At 42.2% G+C, this 17881-nt stretch overlaps 1 protein-coding gene across 1 annotated transcript; it reads right to left on the bottom strand.

Annotated features, from left to right (window-relative positions):
* Window positions 1–6268: 6268 nt before the first annotated feature.
* LOC139284310 (GRAM domain-containing protein 2B) lies at window positions 6269–17875 on the bottom strand. Its single transcript, XM_070904537.1, has 14 exons — window positions 17778–17875; window positions 14567–14686; window positions 14141–14228; window positions 13680–13749; window positions 12975–13078; window positions 12293–12388; window positions 12073–12144; window positions 11384–11473; window positions 10785–10896; window positions 10203–10325; window positions 9875–9950; window positions 7859–7963; window positions 7696–7777; window positions 6269–6310 (listed from the first exon to the last, which is right to left on the bottom strand). The coding sequence occupies exons 1-14, from the start codon at window positions 17873–17875 to the stop codon at window positions 6269–6271; spliced, it is 1278 nt and encodes a 425-aa protein (XP_070760638.1).
* Window positions 17876–17881: the final 6 nt, after the last annotated feature.

Genomic DNA, 17881 nt, shown 5'->3' with positions numbered 1-17881 from the left:
GTGAAATAAACACCTGCTCCAAAACCACTGGGGGGTCCAGGCAGCAGCGCCGCAGCATTTAGTACCCAGCAGCCAGAGCGGACACACACGACCGGAGACAGTCAGAGAAGGAAGTCATGAAACTGTCCAAACTAAACATTTAGATTACTGCTGTCTTCTGGATGCGCCAGGACGCGCGGCAAAGATCTGTGCGTAATGTGCGTAATGTGCGTAAAGTTCATCAACGCTCTCTCTTTCACTCTGTCTCTTTCTCCGTCTGTCTCTCTGTGTCTCTGTCTCTATCCGTCCATCTGTCCATCCATCCACGAGTTGGCGAGCGTATCGTCCCTCAGATGGAGACTCAAACGGTTTATTGTCACCTCTCTCTTTCTCTCTCTCCTCCTCTCGCTGGACTCTCGAGACATCCCAGCATGTCGGGAACACGACGGAGAGGAGGAGGAAGGAGCACAAGTGATGGATCGGTGTCCATTACGCACCGAACGCGTCCTGGCGCGTCCAAGTCGAGAGCAGAGGAGACAGATGTGACACACAGAGCAGATTTTCCCTCCTGAAGTTTATGAAACACTGGAACTTTTTTCATTAGTGGGACACACCGGCTCACTGACAGCAACACTTTAAACCACAAATACAAACATTAAACTGTCTTAAATCTAACGTGTGTGTGTGTGTGTGTGTGTGTGTGCGTGTGCGTGTGTGTGTGTGTGTGTGTGCGTGTGTGTGGAAGCATAAAACAAAGAGATTTGTCATCACTGCTGGTGACACACTGAGACATTCACACAGAGGCCTAGATACGCACGCAGGGAGGCGAAGTGTGTGTGTGTGTGCGTGTGCGTGTGTGCGTGTGTGCGCGCGCGTCATTAGCATAGTGAACAGCAGCTGCTTTCTCTGTCAGCGTGCTTGATGCTGAAGCCAAACACTGGACAATAAATACAGACAGAACCACAGGAGCGAGTTTCACTTCATTCAACCTTAAAAACTTCAGATGACATCATGACATGATGTCAAAAATGAAGTGTGCCACTATTCGTAAATAGTAAATAATGTTTAACAATAATCACTTAAATAATCTATTATTTTCAAATGCGATTATTAATTGATTAATTAGATTTGCATTTAAATTATAGACTTTAAGCAAGACAAAATAATAAAAAGTTAATGAATGAATTGCATTTTAAAATGCTTTTAAATTGTACTTTTTCTTATTATTTACTTGTGGGACACTTAATTAAATCCTACAACGCACATCAAATACAATGTTAATTAATCCATTTATGATAGTTAATATAGTTAATAGAAAAACACTTAAAACATAATCATGGCGGTGGCACCCTGCTTTTAGTCTGTTGTTTAAATGTGTTTAAATGATGCAGCTCTTGGGCCCATGTTGTCCTTCAGGTTGTCAAAATAACAACATATAATAATAATAATAATAATAATAATAATAACTGTCTGTGGTACTGAAGCTCCTGTGAAGGGTCACGTTTACGAACACTGCCATCCTGTGGTGAACATGAGAAGTACAGCACCAGACTGGGAGCCTTCTACTAACCTGATGGACAATGACCGAGATGATTTTAAAGATGTCAGCAAAGATAAATAAATAGATAAAGATATTCAGCATGGGCATGTCAGGCTTTCTGTCATGTTTTATATCCCATCACATCATGTGAGGAGGATACGAGGAGGATGTGCAGTGACCCCGAAATCTGCATAAATTATTTGAAAAGACACATGCCAGCCAGTCAGAAAGCAGTATTTTATGCAGCCATGGTATTAAAACGTTTATACATCTTTCCTATATGTTTGTATTTGTCTCACGTTATGGTCACTTATATAACCCTTGTACCTGCGTATACATTTATGCACATGTATCTCACGGCAGTGCAGGTACATCTATAAGGTATATTTATATAAGATTATATAAGTCTCTAATCTGTTTTTCTGTAGCTGGCTGTTTTTTGTTGTTTGTCATTAAACACCATTTTAATACGGTGTTTAGCTTCCTGGTTCTTCTTTTCTTTTAAAATGGGACTAACTCATCTTTTGACGACTGAATTAAAGGTCCACATTTTTGAAAATGACTGTATCTGCATAAACGATATTAAACACACAGCTGTGATGAAAGAGTGTAACGCAGATGGCTTTATTATTATTTGTGTGATCCGTGTTCAGGTTTGGTAGAGCCGCCTGGTCGTCACCACGGAGCTGTTGTACCTGCAGGACAACAGAGAGTAAAAAGGTGTGATGTAAGAAGTGACGAATATTCAATTTAATTCACGACTGGTGTGTTCTGTCTCAAAACATCCAGCAAGTCATCAAAAACATTAGCTGTCTAAACATTGTCTGTTTTCCTGACATGACCTGAATGCAGCATCAGTCTCTGAGGTGTTGTACCTGGAGAAGTGGGAGGAGTGATGAGCTGTCAGTCCTGTCTGGCCGAGAGGAGCCGAGGAGGAGGAGGAGGAGGAGGCAGACGAAGAGGTGGAGTGGTGGGTGGAGTCCTGACTGTGGCAGAGACGCTCCCGTCCACAAAAGCACAAAGACTCCTCAAGAGGAACCACAGGGATCCCTACCAGAGCTGCGTTCTGACACACACACACACACACTTCATCATCACTTCAGAGGACGTTACATTGACTTCCCCTAACCATAACCATGATCTAAATCTAACCTTAAACCAAGTCTTCACCCTAAAATTTAATGATTTACATTGTGGGGACTTGTCCCCAAAAGGAAGACGAGTCCCCACAATGTGATTATATAAAACGATTTATGTCCCCACAACACAAGTAATACATGTACACACACACACACTGGATGTGACTGGACAGTGTGCAGTGAGGTGCGTTTGTTTCTACCTTCATCAGGAGCCTCTGGTTCTTCATGTCCTGTTTCCACGGCATCACATACAGTTTGGGGATCATGGGGTGTCGGGCTGAGAACGCTGGGCTGTGGGAGCAGGACCGCCTCGGACACAATATGAGAACAGAGTTCACTTCTCAGACACTGTGGACCAAAGTTCGGCTCCACGTTTGTAAAACAGCCAGACTGATGAAGATGAGTTTAAATGTTTCTTGTAAACCTTTTTATCTGTTAAGAGTAAATGCTGTATTTATTAAATATTCTAATATTGTGAAGTTGAACTTTTATTTATGATGATTATTTATGATTGTTTGCTTGTTTTTTCTGGACTTTATTTATTAATCTTCATCATCATCATTGTGGAGAACTCCTCAGCTGCTGGTGGTCATTGTAGTTCATTGTAGTTCATTGTAGTTCATTTTAGTTCATTTTAGTGGTTTGGTTGAGTTCAAATATTCAGACCTGTTTCAAGCTGCACTCAAACATTAATATTTAGTAAAAGGTAAAAAGGAAACGTCTCCAGGTTTAAGAGAATCACACCAACAGATAAAAACAACAAACTCCAGAATAGTTTCAAGCTCCAGTAAAAATCTTCACATCACACCTGAAGGAATCTTTAATGTGGTTTCAGTATAAAAATCAGAAACATTACTCACTCATGCTGGTGAGAGCTCCCTGCAGCAGCAGCCATGTTTGTTGACTGTCAGGGTCGCCTTAGAAACCTCCCAGTGCATGGTGGGTAGTGGGTAGGATTACAATCTGAACTATTGTTTAAGCTGACTGAGATCTGATTCAGACTCTACTGGACGTGAATGGCTGTTAAAAGAAAGAATAGCTTGTCGAGGCTTCAGTGTTTTCTGTAAAGTCAGATGGAAAAAGCATGGTGGTGGTCCTGAGCATCAACATGACCCTGACACAAAAGCTGCCCCACAGAGAGTCTGTGCCCCCCAGTGTCACACCAGAGCATCGCTAACTGAAGCCCTTTGTTTTCTAAATTCAGCGTCTTTGAGAAAATCAAAAGTTAACTAAATGTATTGCTGCGTTCACTGTCACAAAGTCTGTCTCAGTCCTCAGTCCCACTGTCTCCAGCCCCAGCTCACGTCTCCCAGGCCATGGACCTGCCCCCCCGCCCCCCCCGGTCACCTGACACCTCCTGCACCTACACACCTGTTCCCACTTTCCTCCTCAGCCCTGCAGCTCTCATACCGGCCTCTTTTCCCGTCTCAGTGTCAGACCATCTAAGCTCCAATGTTGTGTGTTAGTCATAGACTTTGGATCCAGCCATCTGTTCCTGTACTGAACCAGTGCCTGCCGGCCTCCAATGAACCCCTCACCCTGGAACCTGTACCTGTAGCAGTCTGCCTACCTGCCTGTAAGCTCGTTTACCTCTGCAGCAGCTTCCTGTCGGCCTGCTTTGTCTGTATTTGGGTTCTCTCCCTGTTGCTCACACCAGCTGTGACTTTCACATCATCGGGTGGATTTCACGTTTATGATTTTAATAACCACTGAGTCAGATATATTGGAGATTTCAGAAAGTTTCCCAGTTTCCAGTCCTGGTGGATGTCGGCGTGAACTGTCAACTGCAGGAGTTCCCTGAAGCCCCAGGTGGTTTCCAAAGTTGTCAGTCTGTTTGTGGCTAGCTGGATAGGTAACACACTTGCAACTTGGCAGCTTAAAAGTAGGTTTTATTGTTCAGCTGACAGAATATTTTTTCATCCAGATGGTTAGAACAGTTGTTTTTTTTTAACAATGCTTTAGAGAAACTGATGATAACCTCTGTGACCTGAATGTCTGCTGATACATGAGGCACAAACTGGATCTGAGTAACAGACAAATACAATAGAACAAAGAGAAAAGAAAAGCAGACACATAACAGCAAAAATACAACTTTATATTCCCCAACAGAGGAAAGTGTCTGTGTATCACATGGTGACAGCTGCATGTGAAGCTTCCAGTTTGTGCATCAACTCGTAAAGTTCTGAACACTAACAGTGTGGAAGATTTGAAAATGCTTCACAGCGCCATCCGGTGGTCGTATGGAGAATGACACTGTGGCAGGTGGCAGTACAAGGTGGGGGGTGGGGGGGTGGGGGGTGTCTCATTTTTCTACAAATGAAAAATCTTCCATCAGAATAATTTGAAATATGATATAAACACATAAAACCCTAACCCTACTTTGGTGCATTCAAGAATGCTCCGACAACTGAGCAACTTTTTAAATGTAAAAAAATAATTTTGCGTCCGTTCCAAGTTTGCTGTAGAGACTTGTATCTGGGCTCTGCTCAGGAGGTGACTACGACTACAGCGACAGTCCCTCGATGCCTTTTCAACGGCCTACATGTGAAATGTTGTAGTTAAAATGCAAGAAGGAACTTTTTACCAGGACCTTTTAAAAAAAATCATAAAATACAGGTTATGAGGTTTTGGGTTGTGGAGTCCGAGAAGTAGAATAAGTCTATCAGGGTCCCCATAAAAGCAACGGCAGCAGTTAACTACCTCCTACATTTCACTGTAGGTTTCATGCTGTTTTCATCAGAAATGACAGTAAGTCGCCTGCAGCTCTAAGGCGGCGTGATTTTAAACATGAAACAAACCCAGTCGGGTTGTGAAGTATCTACAGACGCAGGTCCAGCTGACCTGGTGTGGGTTGAAGTCCAGAGTTGGTTTTCAGTCCTAAATGTCACATTTCTGTGTTTGCTATCTCAGTTGGCCGAGAACTTCAAGGTGATCAGCCAAACTGGGCAAAAGTCAGGAGATAAATCCAGCGCTGGAAACACAACCTTGACCTCTTCAGATGTACGCTAACGTACGACGGCCCGAGTGAACTCAGTGAGCCGAGGTCCAAAAACGTTCTCTACTTTAAAAGTAAGTACAGTAGCTGAGAAAACAGATTTTCTTCCACAGAGAGAAACATATGAAGTACTGTTACTGCCTCCAAAACTCATCACTTGACATGTCAGGGCCTTTAAAATGCTACTGTTTGTATTATAGTTTCATCAAGCAGATGCCAAAGTACTGCAGTACTTTTGTATTTAAACTTCTACCAGAGGGTCGGCCGATCAAACGTCGAAACGTTAATCACAGGTTGAGTTTTCAGAGCTACTGAACAGCAGCTGAAGATTTTGTTTTTGTTGACCTCCGGTGGTTGCAGTGATGTAGAAGTGTACTCCAGGGTGTGTCAGTACACTGTGACATCACTGTTGGGTGTGGTTACAGAGAGGGAAGTGAAACACTGCTTCTTGGTCAATTGTTAAATTACGCTTTAACAGTATTTACAGTGTTTGGTCATGTTAGTCCAACACATCACAGTATTGTCAGGTTGTACTATCTACTAAAGTGTATATTTACAATATCTACAGAACTGTATACAGCTAATTTCATCTTAATATACTGCTTTCCAGTACTTTCAGGCAGCTTCATCCAGCAGCCTCTGCAGGTTCTTCTGCACCTGGAAGAACAAACATTGTGTTATTGTAACTGTTAACTCTATGCTGTATAGCATGATGCTAATGGCTATGTTTTATTGGTCAATATTTACAGTTACAGTAGCCACTAGTATAACTTCAAATGTACCACAAGTTGTCACACTCAGGAGAAACGAGATAATGTCATTTACTGTAAATCTATCACAAGTTATCTAGGTTAGTTAGTTAGCTGAGCTAACCTGCCAAGTTCACATTGCTCCTACTAGCCTATAGCTCTGAAAATAAGCTAGTTAGAATAGTTAAAATAAGCTAACCCTAACCCTTCCACCATTCTAAAGAATTAATTCAATGTTTTGGTAAATACACTTATTAACTTCCTTTCAGAGAGTGACATGAGAAGATAAATATCGATCTCATACCGGAGCTTTTTCTACTGCAGCTGGGAGGTGAATAGCCTAGCTTAGCGTAAAGACTGGACGCAGGGGGAAACAGCTAGCTTGACTCTGTTCAGCGTTCAAAAATACTCCTACCAACACCTCTAAACCTCATTAATTAATATAAAAACGACAACTTGTGGTTTTAGGGGGAGTTAGGTGCAGGAACTATTTCTTGACAAACAGCAGTGTATCCATCCGCCCAGCACTTTATGCTGCACATCCGGCTACAACACCTAAATCAATAACTTAATTCATATTATTTCTGCTTATGTCCATATTAAACAAGGAAGATGCTAGTGTTAATTAGTGAGCTTTAGTGGTGTTAGTGGCCTAGGTGTGTTTTTAACTCGTTTCCAGTCTTTATGCTAAGCTAAGCTAACCACCTCCTGACTGCAGCGCTGTACTTAACACGCAGCCGTCTTGCTGTTCCTGTAATGTCACGTTCATGAGGAACATGTCCTTGTTGTTATCCGTCTCTGCCCGCTGAGGTTTATTTCTACATAATTGCATTTCCTTTTGATCAGGCTCCCATTTTTTAATAATAATTCAATAATATTTGCAACCGGATACCGTGGATCTAGAAGCGGAGCGGCCAATTACACGCAGGTTTCTGTTTGTAAGGAGACGAGTGACTGATGGAGGAGAAACGAGCTCTTCTTACAGACGACGTCTCCGTGAACAGATCGCTGACTATAAATGTTTGATTAACGGCAACGAGCGTCGGGTTACACGTCGGAAACCTGTTCTGTTTCACATGTTGATGAAGGAAAAACATCCTTAACACAAGTTTACCGACTGTCTAATTTGCAGTAAGTGAGTTTCTGAAGTTGAAAATAAAAAAGTAATTATGCGGCAGAGTTAAGTAGACGTTACTTTGGCTGCATCGGCTCAAAACTCAAACTATTTAGAGCATCAGCTTTTTATTATTATTATTATTATTTGACCTGTAAGACGCAGACAGACTGACTGACCTTCTCCAGCTTCATCAGGTTGATGCTCAGTAGTTCAGAGAAAAGCTCTGTGTTCACGTCGCTCCCCCGCAGGAAGTCATTTCTGGGACAGAGCATGAAGATATTCACGTGTATGTAAGATTTAAGAACTTGCTGAAGCGTCTCTGGCAGGTCGTGAACTCACTCCTGGTGCGCGAACTCGCCGACGGAGCCGAGCTTCGTCAGTCGCTGCTCCAGCGAGACGATCTTAAAGGCCAGGAAACAGGAGGACAAGACCAGGACGCACACTCTGAGAACACACACACACAATCAGTGGGGGAGGGGTTGTGGACGGATGAAAAGGTCGTGAGAGCAGAGAGTGAACGTGTGAGTGGAAAAAGTAATCAAGTAAATGAATGAATGAAGGAGTGTGTTAATGAATATGTTATTCAATTAATAAGCAGCTGAACTGGTGGATCAATGAGGATGAATCGTTTCATGACTAAATGAATGAGTGAAAACACAGGATGACAGATGAATGAGTGGACACGTGAATTAATACATCATGAATCACTGAATGTTTGGTGTGAATAAATGACAGAGTGAATAAATGAGTGATGAAAGGTGAAATGGATGAATGAATTATGATGAATTCACTGATTGAATGGATGAACTGAGAGACTGAATAACTGAATGAAATGAATCAGATGAATCAGATAAATTAATTCATTTTGGAAGAATGAATGAATGAATGAGTGGATGAATGAATGAATGAATGAGTGGACGAATGAACGAGTGGATGAATTAATGAATGAATGAAGTGGATGAATGAACGAGTGGATGAATGAATGAATGAGTGGACGAATGAACGAGTGGATGAATGAACGAACGACTGGATGAATGAAGGAATGAATTAATTAACGAGTGGATGAATGAATGAGTGGATGGATGAATAAATGAATGATGAATGAACGAATGAACAAGTGGATGAATGAATGAACGAACAAACGAAAGTGGATGAATGAGTGAATGAATGAAAGAACAAATGGATGAATGAGTGGATGAATGAACGAATGAACAAGTGGATAAATGAATGAACGAGTAGATGAATGAATGAACAAATGAATGAACGAGTGGATAAATAAATGAATGAATGAACAAGTGGATGAATGAATTAATGAATGAACGAAGAAGTGGATGAATGAATGAATGAACGAAGAAGTGGATGAATGAATGAATTAACGAGTGGACGAATGAATGAACGAGTGGATGAGTGGTTGAATGAATGAATGAACAAATGAATGAATGAACGAGTGGATGAGTGGATGAATGAATGAATGAATGAATGAATGAATGAGTGGATGAGTGGATGAATGAATGAATGAGTGGATGAATGAATGAATGAATGAATGAACGAACGACTGGATGAGTGGATGAATGAATGAATGAATGAATGAGTGGATGAATGAGAGAATGAGTGGATGAATGAATGAATGAATGAGTGGATGAATGAACGAACGAGTGGATGAGTGGATGAATGAATGCCTGAGTGGATGAATGAGTGAATGAGTGGATGAATGAATGAATGAATGAATGAATGAATGAACGAGTGGATGAATGAATGAATGAATGAACGAGTGGACGAATGAATGAACGAGTGGATGAGTGGTTGAATGAATGAATGAACAAATGAATGAATGAACGAGTGGATGAATGAATGAATGAATGAATGAACAAATGGATGAATGAACGAATGAACAAGTGGATGAATGAATGAATGAGTAGATGAATGAACGAACGAACGAGTGGATAAATAAATGAATGAATGAACGAGTGGATGAATGAATGAACGAGTGGATGAATGAGTGAACGAGTGGATGAATGAATTAATGAATGAACGAACAAGTGGATGAATGAATGAATGAACGAGTGGACGAATGAATGAACGAACGAGTGGATGAGTGGATGAATGAATGAATGAATGAGTGGATGAATGAATGAATGAGTGGATGAATGAATGAATGAATGAGTGGATGAGTGGATGAATGAATGAATGAACGAGTGGATGAATGAATGAATGAGTGGATGAATGAATGAATGAATGAGTGGATGAGTGGATGAATGAATGAATGAATGAACGAGTGGACGAATGAATGAACGAGTGGATGAGTGGTTGAATGAATGAATGAACAAATGAATGAATGAATGGCAGTAAACTCACAGAAACAGGTAGACAAACAGCAGAGTGTTGAGAGAAACTGGTTTCAGAGTTCTGCTGTCAATCACCAGCTCAGAGCCTGGAAACAGAAAAAATACTCATTTAGTTAAACTGACATTTTTTTATGGATCTAAGATTAAAATAAACTTTATTGATAAGTTAAAGAAACTGTGTTGTTGTTCCATCAGGGAGGATAATTGACTGTAAGATCAGAAATATGAGACAGTTTGGAGTAATATTGGATAAAAAGTCCAGTTGTTATTATTTTGAAGGATGAGGGACTTGATCAAACAGTCTGGTCCTGATACTGCAGGCTGGACCATGTTCCTACCAGCGTGATGCGTGTCGTGCTGCTTGCTGTCTGAGCTCTGCTGGTTCTGGTTCTGGGTCTTCACTTTGTGCTGATGGTCTGGACGTTCAGGAGGAGCCTCCAGAAACTGAGGAACAGGGAACTCTGCGGCACCAAAGAGACCAGAAGACTTATAAACCAGGGCTCAACCTGACTTTGTATTTCATCCTGCTGGAGTCCTTCAGCGAGACATTGGCTTTGTTTGGGTCGTGTGTGTGTGTGTGTGTGTGTGTGTGTTATTCAGCTGGTAAATGAAGACACGGTGGCCATCTTTGTTTAACAGGGTTGTGTCCAGGTGTTACGTTACATCCCTCTACTGTTCGTCTTCTCTACGGAGCTTCTATTAGGGGTAATGAAAAACCCTGAACGCCTGCAGTGATGAATGTAATAAAGACGAGGGGGAGGAAGTTAACTGGAGCATCATCGCTGTTTGTCAGCAAACGTTCAAACTTCAGCACATGTTTGCTAAATTAGTCAAATCTGTTTGAAAACAGCTAGAGATGAGTTTCATGAGTACGTGAGAATACTCTGACTGCTGCGTATCGGTCCGTTGGTTGGTGATACCTGCTATCTTGTCGTAGTCGGGGGTCTGGGAGTCGGAGCTGCTGCTCTCCTCCATCTCCTGCCTCCTCTGTCTCACCGCTCCGTCCAGATCACTGAAATCACCTGCAAAACTCTGCAGACACACAGACAGTAAGTCAGCATCGGTGCTCTCACATGTTTACAGGGAGAAGATAACTGTCCCCAGGGTCGTCAGGGCAACAGACGAGGGACGTTGTCATGTGATGTTTGGAAAGTTGAGAAGCACAGAATGAAGTGATGCTGAAGGTTTAATGTCCACCCCTCTGCTCCACTAGCCTCTGTAACTCTGTGGGTTTCCTGTTTCTGAAAAGCTGGAAGCTCAAAAACACGTTCCTGATGTTTTCTGTCTTAAGATGCATTTCTCCATAAATCAAGTATTTAGCTGTTCAGCTCGCACGAGTCATTGATACGCATGAAGCCTCAGCTGAACAGGAAGGAGAAGACAAAACAAACTAAACGTTTTCAGACTTATTCGGAGGAACATCGTAACATTTCCTGTGACGTGATTGTCACAGTCGTACGTATTATCAGGTCTACAGAGGACTGCTCCGTCCATCGTGTTGAGTGTGTGTCTGACCTACCAGAGGAAAGCGAGGCGACAGAGGTGACCTCTGACCTCTGAAGCTGTTCTCAGCTGAGGAGGGGATGGGGCTGCTGCAGGGACTCTTCTCCTGTACGTAATACATATAATATACAATCACATACAGCAGAAAATATTCTGCTTTGATACCAACATCAACAAAGAACAAAGAAAGAAAGAACAAAAAATCAACAGAGGAACATTGAACATTTAGTGGAACCTGAAAATATATATACTGTATATATATAAATATATATATATATTAAAGAAAATGTCAGTTTTCAAACGGTGAGTTTTTCCTTTTAAAATATTATTAATAAACACATATGTTGCTGTGACAGTGCAATGCAATATAGCTTTTTAAAGCTAGTTTTAACAACCTAAAAGCTAAAAACACCACTTAGTGAATTCGAGTCGTGTTTATCTGCAGCCCAGCATCACATAAAATATCGACATGGGCTTTAAAGGACAATATCAGTGTTTCCTGACGAACTCCGAAAGAAGAAACGTAAAAACAAAAAGAGACAAAAACATCAACCTTCGCGGAACTGAGAACGCTCTCTTGATTTTGATTTGATTGTGTTTGATAAGACAAAAAAAAAAAGATCATTTTAAAATCATGAAACCAAGAAAATAGTCAAAACGTTTTGAACCACAAAGACGTGGCTGCATGTGTGAAGTCTGTCCTACCTCCAGATGAAGACAGACGGACATCAGTAACTTGTAGGTGTTGTCTCTGGACAGGAGGGACACGAACACGTACTGCAACAAACAACAGGACAGTTTTACTCTGAAGGTTTTGACTGAGGAGCCGATCAGAACGATTGAACTTGTTTGAAGCAGACGGAAACACTAACACTTTATATTTCAAAGGAAGAATTCATGTCCACGCTGAGACGCGACCTCTCACCCTGTCGCTGGTGGTGGCGATCACCAGAGCGTTTGGCACCAGGATGGCGGTTTTGGTCTTCTTGATGTGACTGACGGACATCACTGGGATGGCGATCTGGGACGGACAAACAGCAGGAGGGACAGTTCAGCCCTGTGGGGACTAGTCTACTCTCTGGTCTACACTTTCACTCATCCTGTGGGAGGCAGCGGTCAGACTGTCACAGACGCTTTGAAACCTGTCAGAGAAATGGAATCAGGCCTGTTTCACTGCTGCCATGTTGGCCAGGACTCTTTGAAAAGGAGACATCTGGAAGTCAGGAGACAGTCCTTGTAAAATAGAAGTAAAATAAAATGTCTTGTCCTTGTTTCACCTCGCTAACTTCTTCTTTGCTATGTTTCAGTGTCAATAGACGACCTGCAAAGTGTGTTTGGATGAAGATGAGTGTTTCTGTGAAGGGACTCCAGGTGAACGTTAATCATTTAGGCCAACATCTTCACCGTATTCACCACAAACATCCTCATTACGTAACGTCAGAAAACACAGTCTGTTACACTGTCTCTGTCTGAGACTCTGACGTGGACACAAACCCAAAGACCTCTGGGACTTTTCCACAGCGATGTTGAAGACACGCAAAAACAGCATGTTTAGACATGAAGAAAACAGGACTTAATAAGACTAAACCCCGTCTGAGTTCAGGTACCTTTGTGTCTTTGCCAAACACTTTGGAGTGGAAGCAGATCCAGTGGTCAGAGACGAACATCCGTCCCTGGTAGAGGATGTCTTTCTGCAGAGCACAGGTGTAACCTGACAAACAGGTGGACAGCATCAGGTTACTGAAGTGTTGGTTTAGTGGAAAAGAAGATTATATCAAACAGGTGAAATGATGAGTTCAATAATTTATGTTTACTTGAATGGGATTATTCCTGAACTGACATTTTGTCCAGTTATTCTGTTAAATTAGATTTATAAGCATTAAAGGACATTTTCCTAAAAGGGTAATCCCGGTAGTTTTAAACACAAGTTGTAAATACTTTTACAAAGTTTGGTGTCTAAATGAGTGATAGTCACCAGTCGATCTCCTCAGCTGGCAGATAATCAACATTAAAGTACGTCTTCTAAAAGTGTTTGTTTGTTCCAGCGCCAGGCTCAGGTTGTTATTCTGAGTCTGACAACATTATGGAGACAGAGACCTTTTAGTTGAGCCAGCAGGTTCAAAAATACCAGAACTACCCTTTAAGTCTCTCCTGAAACAACACTGACACGCCCACACTGCCATTACTCATCATCATCATCATCATCATCATCATCATCATCATCTCGTGTTGAACAAAAAGTCTTAACTATCATTTAATCCCTCATTCAGTATTTAAGGTGGAGCAGAGAGTTGTGATCATTAAAGACTCACTCTGTCTGAGCTGTTCGTCTTTGCTGATCTCCTTAAATATTTTATGGTACTGGCAGTTGCTCTTCGAAAGCTGAAACACACACACACACACACACACACACACACACACACACACACACACACACACACAGTTACAATGCATAACGCTGAGTGATGCTTGAACAATGTGGTAAACTGCACAATGTGAATATTAATTTATATTTCAAGAGCTGCAGAAACTACTTCAGCTTCCTGAATGCCAACATAGTTCTTTGGACTGAAGCTGTCGATACGTTCGTTTGACATTATGAAACAACCACGAAGCATCATGAATTTAAAATGTGATCACAAGTCATATTAATATCACTGGAAGTAAAGGGTCGATAGACACGTGGTATTCTAATAGAACTGAGATGTAAATGAGCCACTCAGCTGCATGTTTATAGATGTAATAAAACGTGTCACACTTCATGAACGCTCACCTGGCTGTAGTGAGACTTCTTCCTCTCTATCTTAGAGTCCGACTCGGTCTGAACCTGAGACAGCAGGGAGTGGTCGAAGGTCTTTGACCTGCACACACAAGAAATCAATACAGATCCAGAGGAAGTATTTTATGTTATATTACACTTTACATGGCAGGTTGTTTGTCTGTGACCCTGTGTGCTCTAATATACTGAAGGTATTCCTTCTCACCATCATCAATCATAATGATTTTAGTGACCTCAGGACCTTTCTTATAGCGCCCCCCTCAGGACAAACTTTACATTTTTGTTGGCCGTCATAAACAATGTGAAAAGCTGTGTTCAGTAAAGACTCAGCTGTAAAGAAAATGACAGTAAGTAGACCACCACTTTTTTGAATTTAGTTGAAATAAGAATAAAAGAATAAGAAGTCCTGTTGTGGTTTACCTGACCAGTACTGGTTTCCTCCTGCCTGAGAGCTCCTGCTGATCCGGATCAGCGGCCTGCAGGGACTCGCCGACCGTCCTCTCATATCTCTGCCGCTCCTCCACGTTTTCTACATCTGAACTGCAGACAGCAAGAAGACAACACACCGGAATTATCCAGAACTCTTTCTCAGGAGACTACGGACCAACAGAACATGGGAGGAAACGCAGGGGTCAGCACCGAGTTCTGTTTTTTGATATTTCACTGAAAACCTTGTCAGACAAACTTCAGTGCGAGAGATCTACCGCATATTACATGGCTCTCGACTCCAGTGTTGAGAAGCTGTATATATACATGTACATGTTGGGGTCCTGGAGGCTTAAACAAACATTTCTGATAACAATTTTTAAAATCTGATTCTTAAAGAATTGTGACGGCGACACTGTGACGAACGTCTCAGCGCTCTCTGCTGCATGTGAAGGAGACTCAGTTTCTAAATGAAACACCTCTGACATTTCACTGCTTGTTTCTTATCAGTAACAGTGTGTTTGATAAGATAACAGCTCCACCGTGCAGCTGCAACTAACAACTCTATTCATGGCTGATGGAAAAATAAGACCAAGGTCACAGAGCAGCAGATCCTCACGTCTCAGAGGCTGGAAATACTTTTCATCGATGCAACTGAGTCATCGACGAGTTGTTAGAGGACTAACGGAGGTACTAGTACTACTAATAAAAACACTAGGAGTACTCCACACACTCACTGGTAATCCCTCTCCTCGTGCTTTGCAGCTCCTCTGTTACACTTCCTGCCATCTTCCTGCGACGTCTGCCTGCTCACACAGTGTTCAGTCATCACCATCGATAGGTCTGTCTGTCTGTCTGTCTGTCTGTCTGCTGAGAGGTGAACTGATCCTGCAGTCTGATCCTCGGCCCCCTCACCTGCCTGTGGGAGTGTCTGCTGGCCCTCCTGGTCTCACGTGTCACGGCCAATCAGACGGCAGGAAGGGGTAGAGTGTGTGTGTGTGTGTGTGTGTGCATTTAAACCTTTGAGCAGTGAGCTGTGTTTGCTCTCCTCTACACTTTCTCTTGTCTTATTCTGTTCAGTTCACATCAAATCAGACAGACAGAAACGCTGAGATGTTCAGTGTCAGTAGGAACTCTGTGTTTCCCCATGAGGCTGTTTCTGGCTCAGTTTACATGGGGACAAAACTTTCTTCTTCTTTTTTTTCTTACCTGTCCTGGCTGCCCAAACAGGACCAAATCTGATCAGTTTCCCTTTGCGGATATACAATGTTATCATTTATTTATTGTTTACTATATAGATTGATGCAGCGCAGGAGGGTGAGGTAGAGAAAGCACTCTTCATCAGCATCATGTTGAGAACACAAGCAAAGAAAGCAGCAGTTAGCAGAGGACTGCAGTCAGTGTAACGTGACCTTTCCCTTCTCCGTGCACCTTGGAAGAAGGTGAAGTTGTGCCAGAAAGCTACTCTGCGTCTACAGGTAGAGCAAACACACCTGTATGTTGTATCACTTTACAGTGACTGCAGTCCTCTACAACAACAGGGACGTCGAGAACATGAAAGTCACCAGACTCCCTTCAAAAATCTGGCAATTTCACGCGACCTCGCTAACAGCAGATATTATATTTCTCGTAAAATACTGTTTAGAATTAATTCTTAATTACTGGTCATTTCTGCTAAGTTCATAATAATTTCAAGTTTCAGCACGATATAAACCAAAGACACACTCTACTAGTGTGTGTGTGTGTGTGTGTGTGTGTGTGTGTGTGTGTGTGTGTGCGTGTGTGTGTGTGTGTGTGTGTGTGTGTGTGTAATCTGAGCTGACTGATATCAGCTGTGGGTCACTGGGCCACGATGACAGTCAACAAACATGTTATTAGTTTCTCAATGTTTATATGTCAATCACACACACACACACACACACACACACACACACAGACACACACACACACACACACACACACACACACACACAGACACACAGACACACACACACACACACACACACACACAGGCTCAGAGGTACAGTTACACTCAAAGATGAATATAAATACACAGATACGACATTCCCGTGTAGAAATAAATTCCACTGTTGAACGCACATATACAACCACACTTCTATACTTGTGAGGACCCTCACTGACTTATCACATGTCTAAAAACCAAAAACCTAAACCTGAGCTCTCCAACTGTTTCCAGCAAGTCTAAGTCTAAACTTAACCTTTAGACCAAGTCTGAACCCTCAAACAGTCCCATGAAGAAGAGGACCTGTGTTATTGACTGCCAGATGTTTCTAATATTTGTTCTGTGTCAATTTATTTACTGAATAAACAAACTGACATGTACACACACACACACACACACACACACACACTTTACTTTTGATTTGCTGATTCATCTTTTTACAGTTTATTCCTACATTATTTAAACATGAATTTCTTTTATTTTAAATGAATCTGTTGGTGTTTGTGTTACATTATATTACTGAATGCTACAACAGGCAGAGCTGCTCTGGAGATCAAGTCACTAACGTCGGTGGTTGGATGGATTCATGGTGAGATGCAGAGACACACACAGACAGACGCTCATCATGTTGTGGTGTGTAAACAGAGACCGGACGCCCTTTGAAACACAAACACAAACTGTATGAACTGCAGCTAAAAACATGAAATGTCAACACACACAGAAACATCTGTTCCACTTCTTATGAATTTACTTCCTCTGGCAGCAAACAGAAAGCTCCTGCAGGTTAAACTGGCTGGATGGGACACTGACCAACTCCAGAAGATCCAGCGCAGACGCACAGATAGAAATCAACGAGAGATATTAAAGGGGGGGGGGGCACGTCGCAGGCTGCTTCACGTGTTGGGGAGGGAATAAAGTATAAAGCCTCCAGTGTCTCAGAGGGGGCCGTGTGAAGTCTGATGAATGTCTCTGCTGCAGGCTGGAGGCCCCAGGCTACATTAGCCGCTACTTGCATAACACAGCACAATCTCTGACTGAACCGTTGCATTGTGGGTAACGTAGGTGCCAGGTTTTGACAGGAAATGTTGATGAAAAAAGACGATATGTCTGGTTCTGCTGCATCGATGTTTATACTCTTTGTTGGCCTCGAGTCCGACAGAGTTTTGATGCAACCCTCTCGATCAGACCAAAGAAAGAAAAAGGACACTGCAGACGACTATTTAAACAACGAGTGAGTCTTACCGATGATGTCCAGGCTTGTTGGACGCCGCACAGCAAGGTTTGGACGTTGTGCTCTTCCTCTTCAGTCTGAACGAGTCGTCTGCGCTGTGGTTCTCCATCGCAGC

The sequence above is a fragment of the Enoplosus armatus genome, chromosome 4 (assembly GCF_043641665.1).
Source record: "Enoplosus armatus isolate fEnoArm2 chromosome 4, fEnoArm2.hap1, whole genome shotgun sequence".
NCBI lineage: Eukaryota > Metazoa > Chordata > Actinopteri > Centrarchiformes > Enoplosidae > Enoplosus > Enoplosus armatus.
The sequence above is the reverse complement of the archived record's forward strand: the minus strand, read 5'-3'. Positions and strand labels throughout refer to the sequence as shown.

Coding starts and splice junctions, on each gene's coding strand:
- LOC139284310 (XM_070904537.1), bottom strand. CDS start 17,875: ATGGAGAACCACAGCGCAGACGACTCGTTCAGACTGAAGAGGAAGAGC. Junction 14,229..14,566: donor AGGAAACCAGTACTGGTCAG/GTAAACCACAAC, acceptor TTGTGTGTGCAG/GTCAAAGACCTTCGACCACT. Junction 10,897..11,383: donor TGTCGCCTCGCTTTCCTCTG/GTAGGTCAGACA, acceptor GTGTGTCTGCAG/AGTTTTGCAGGTGATTTCAG.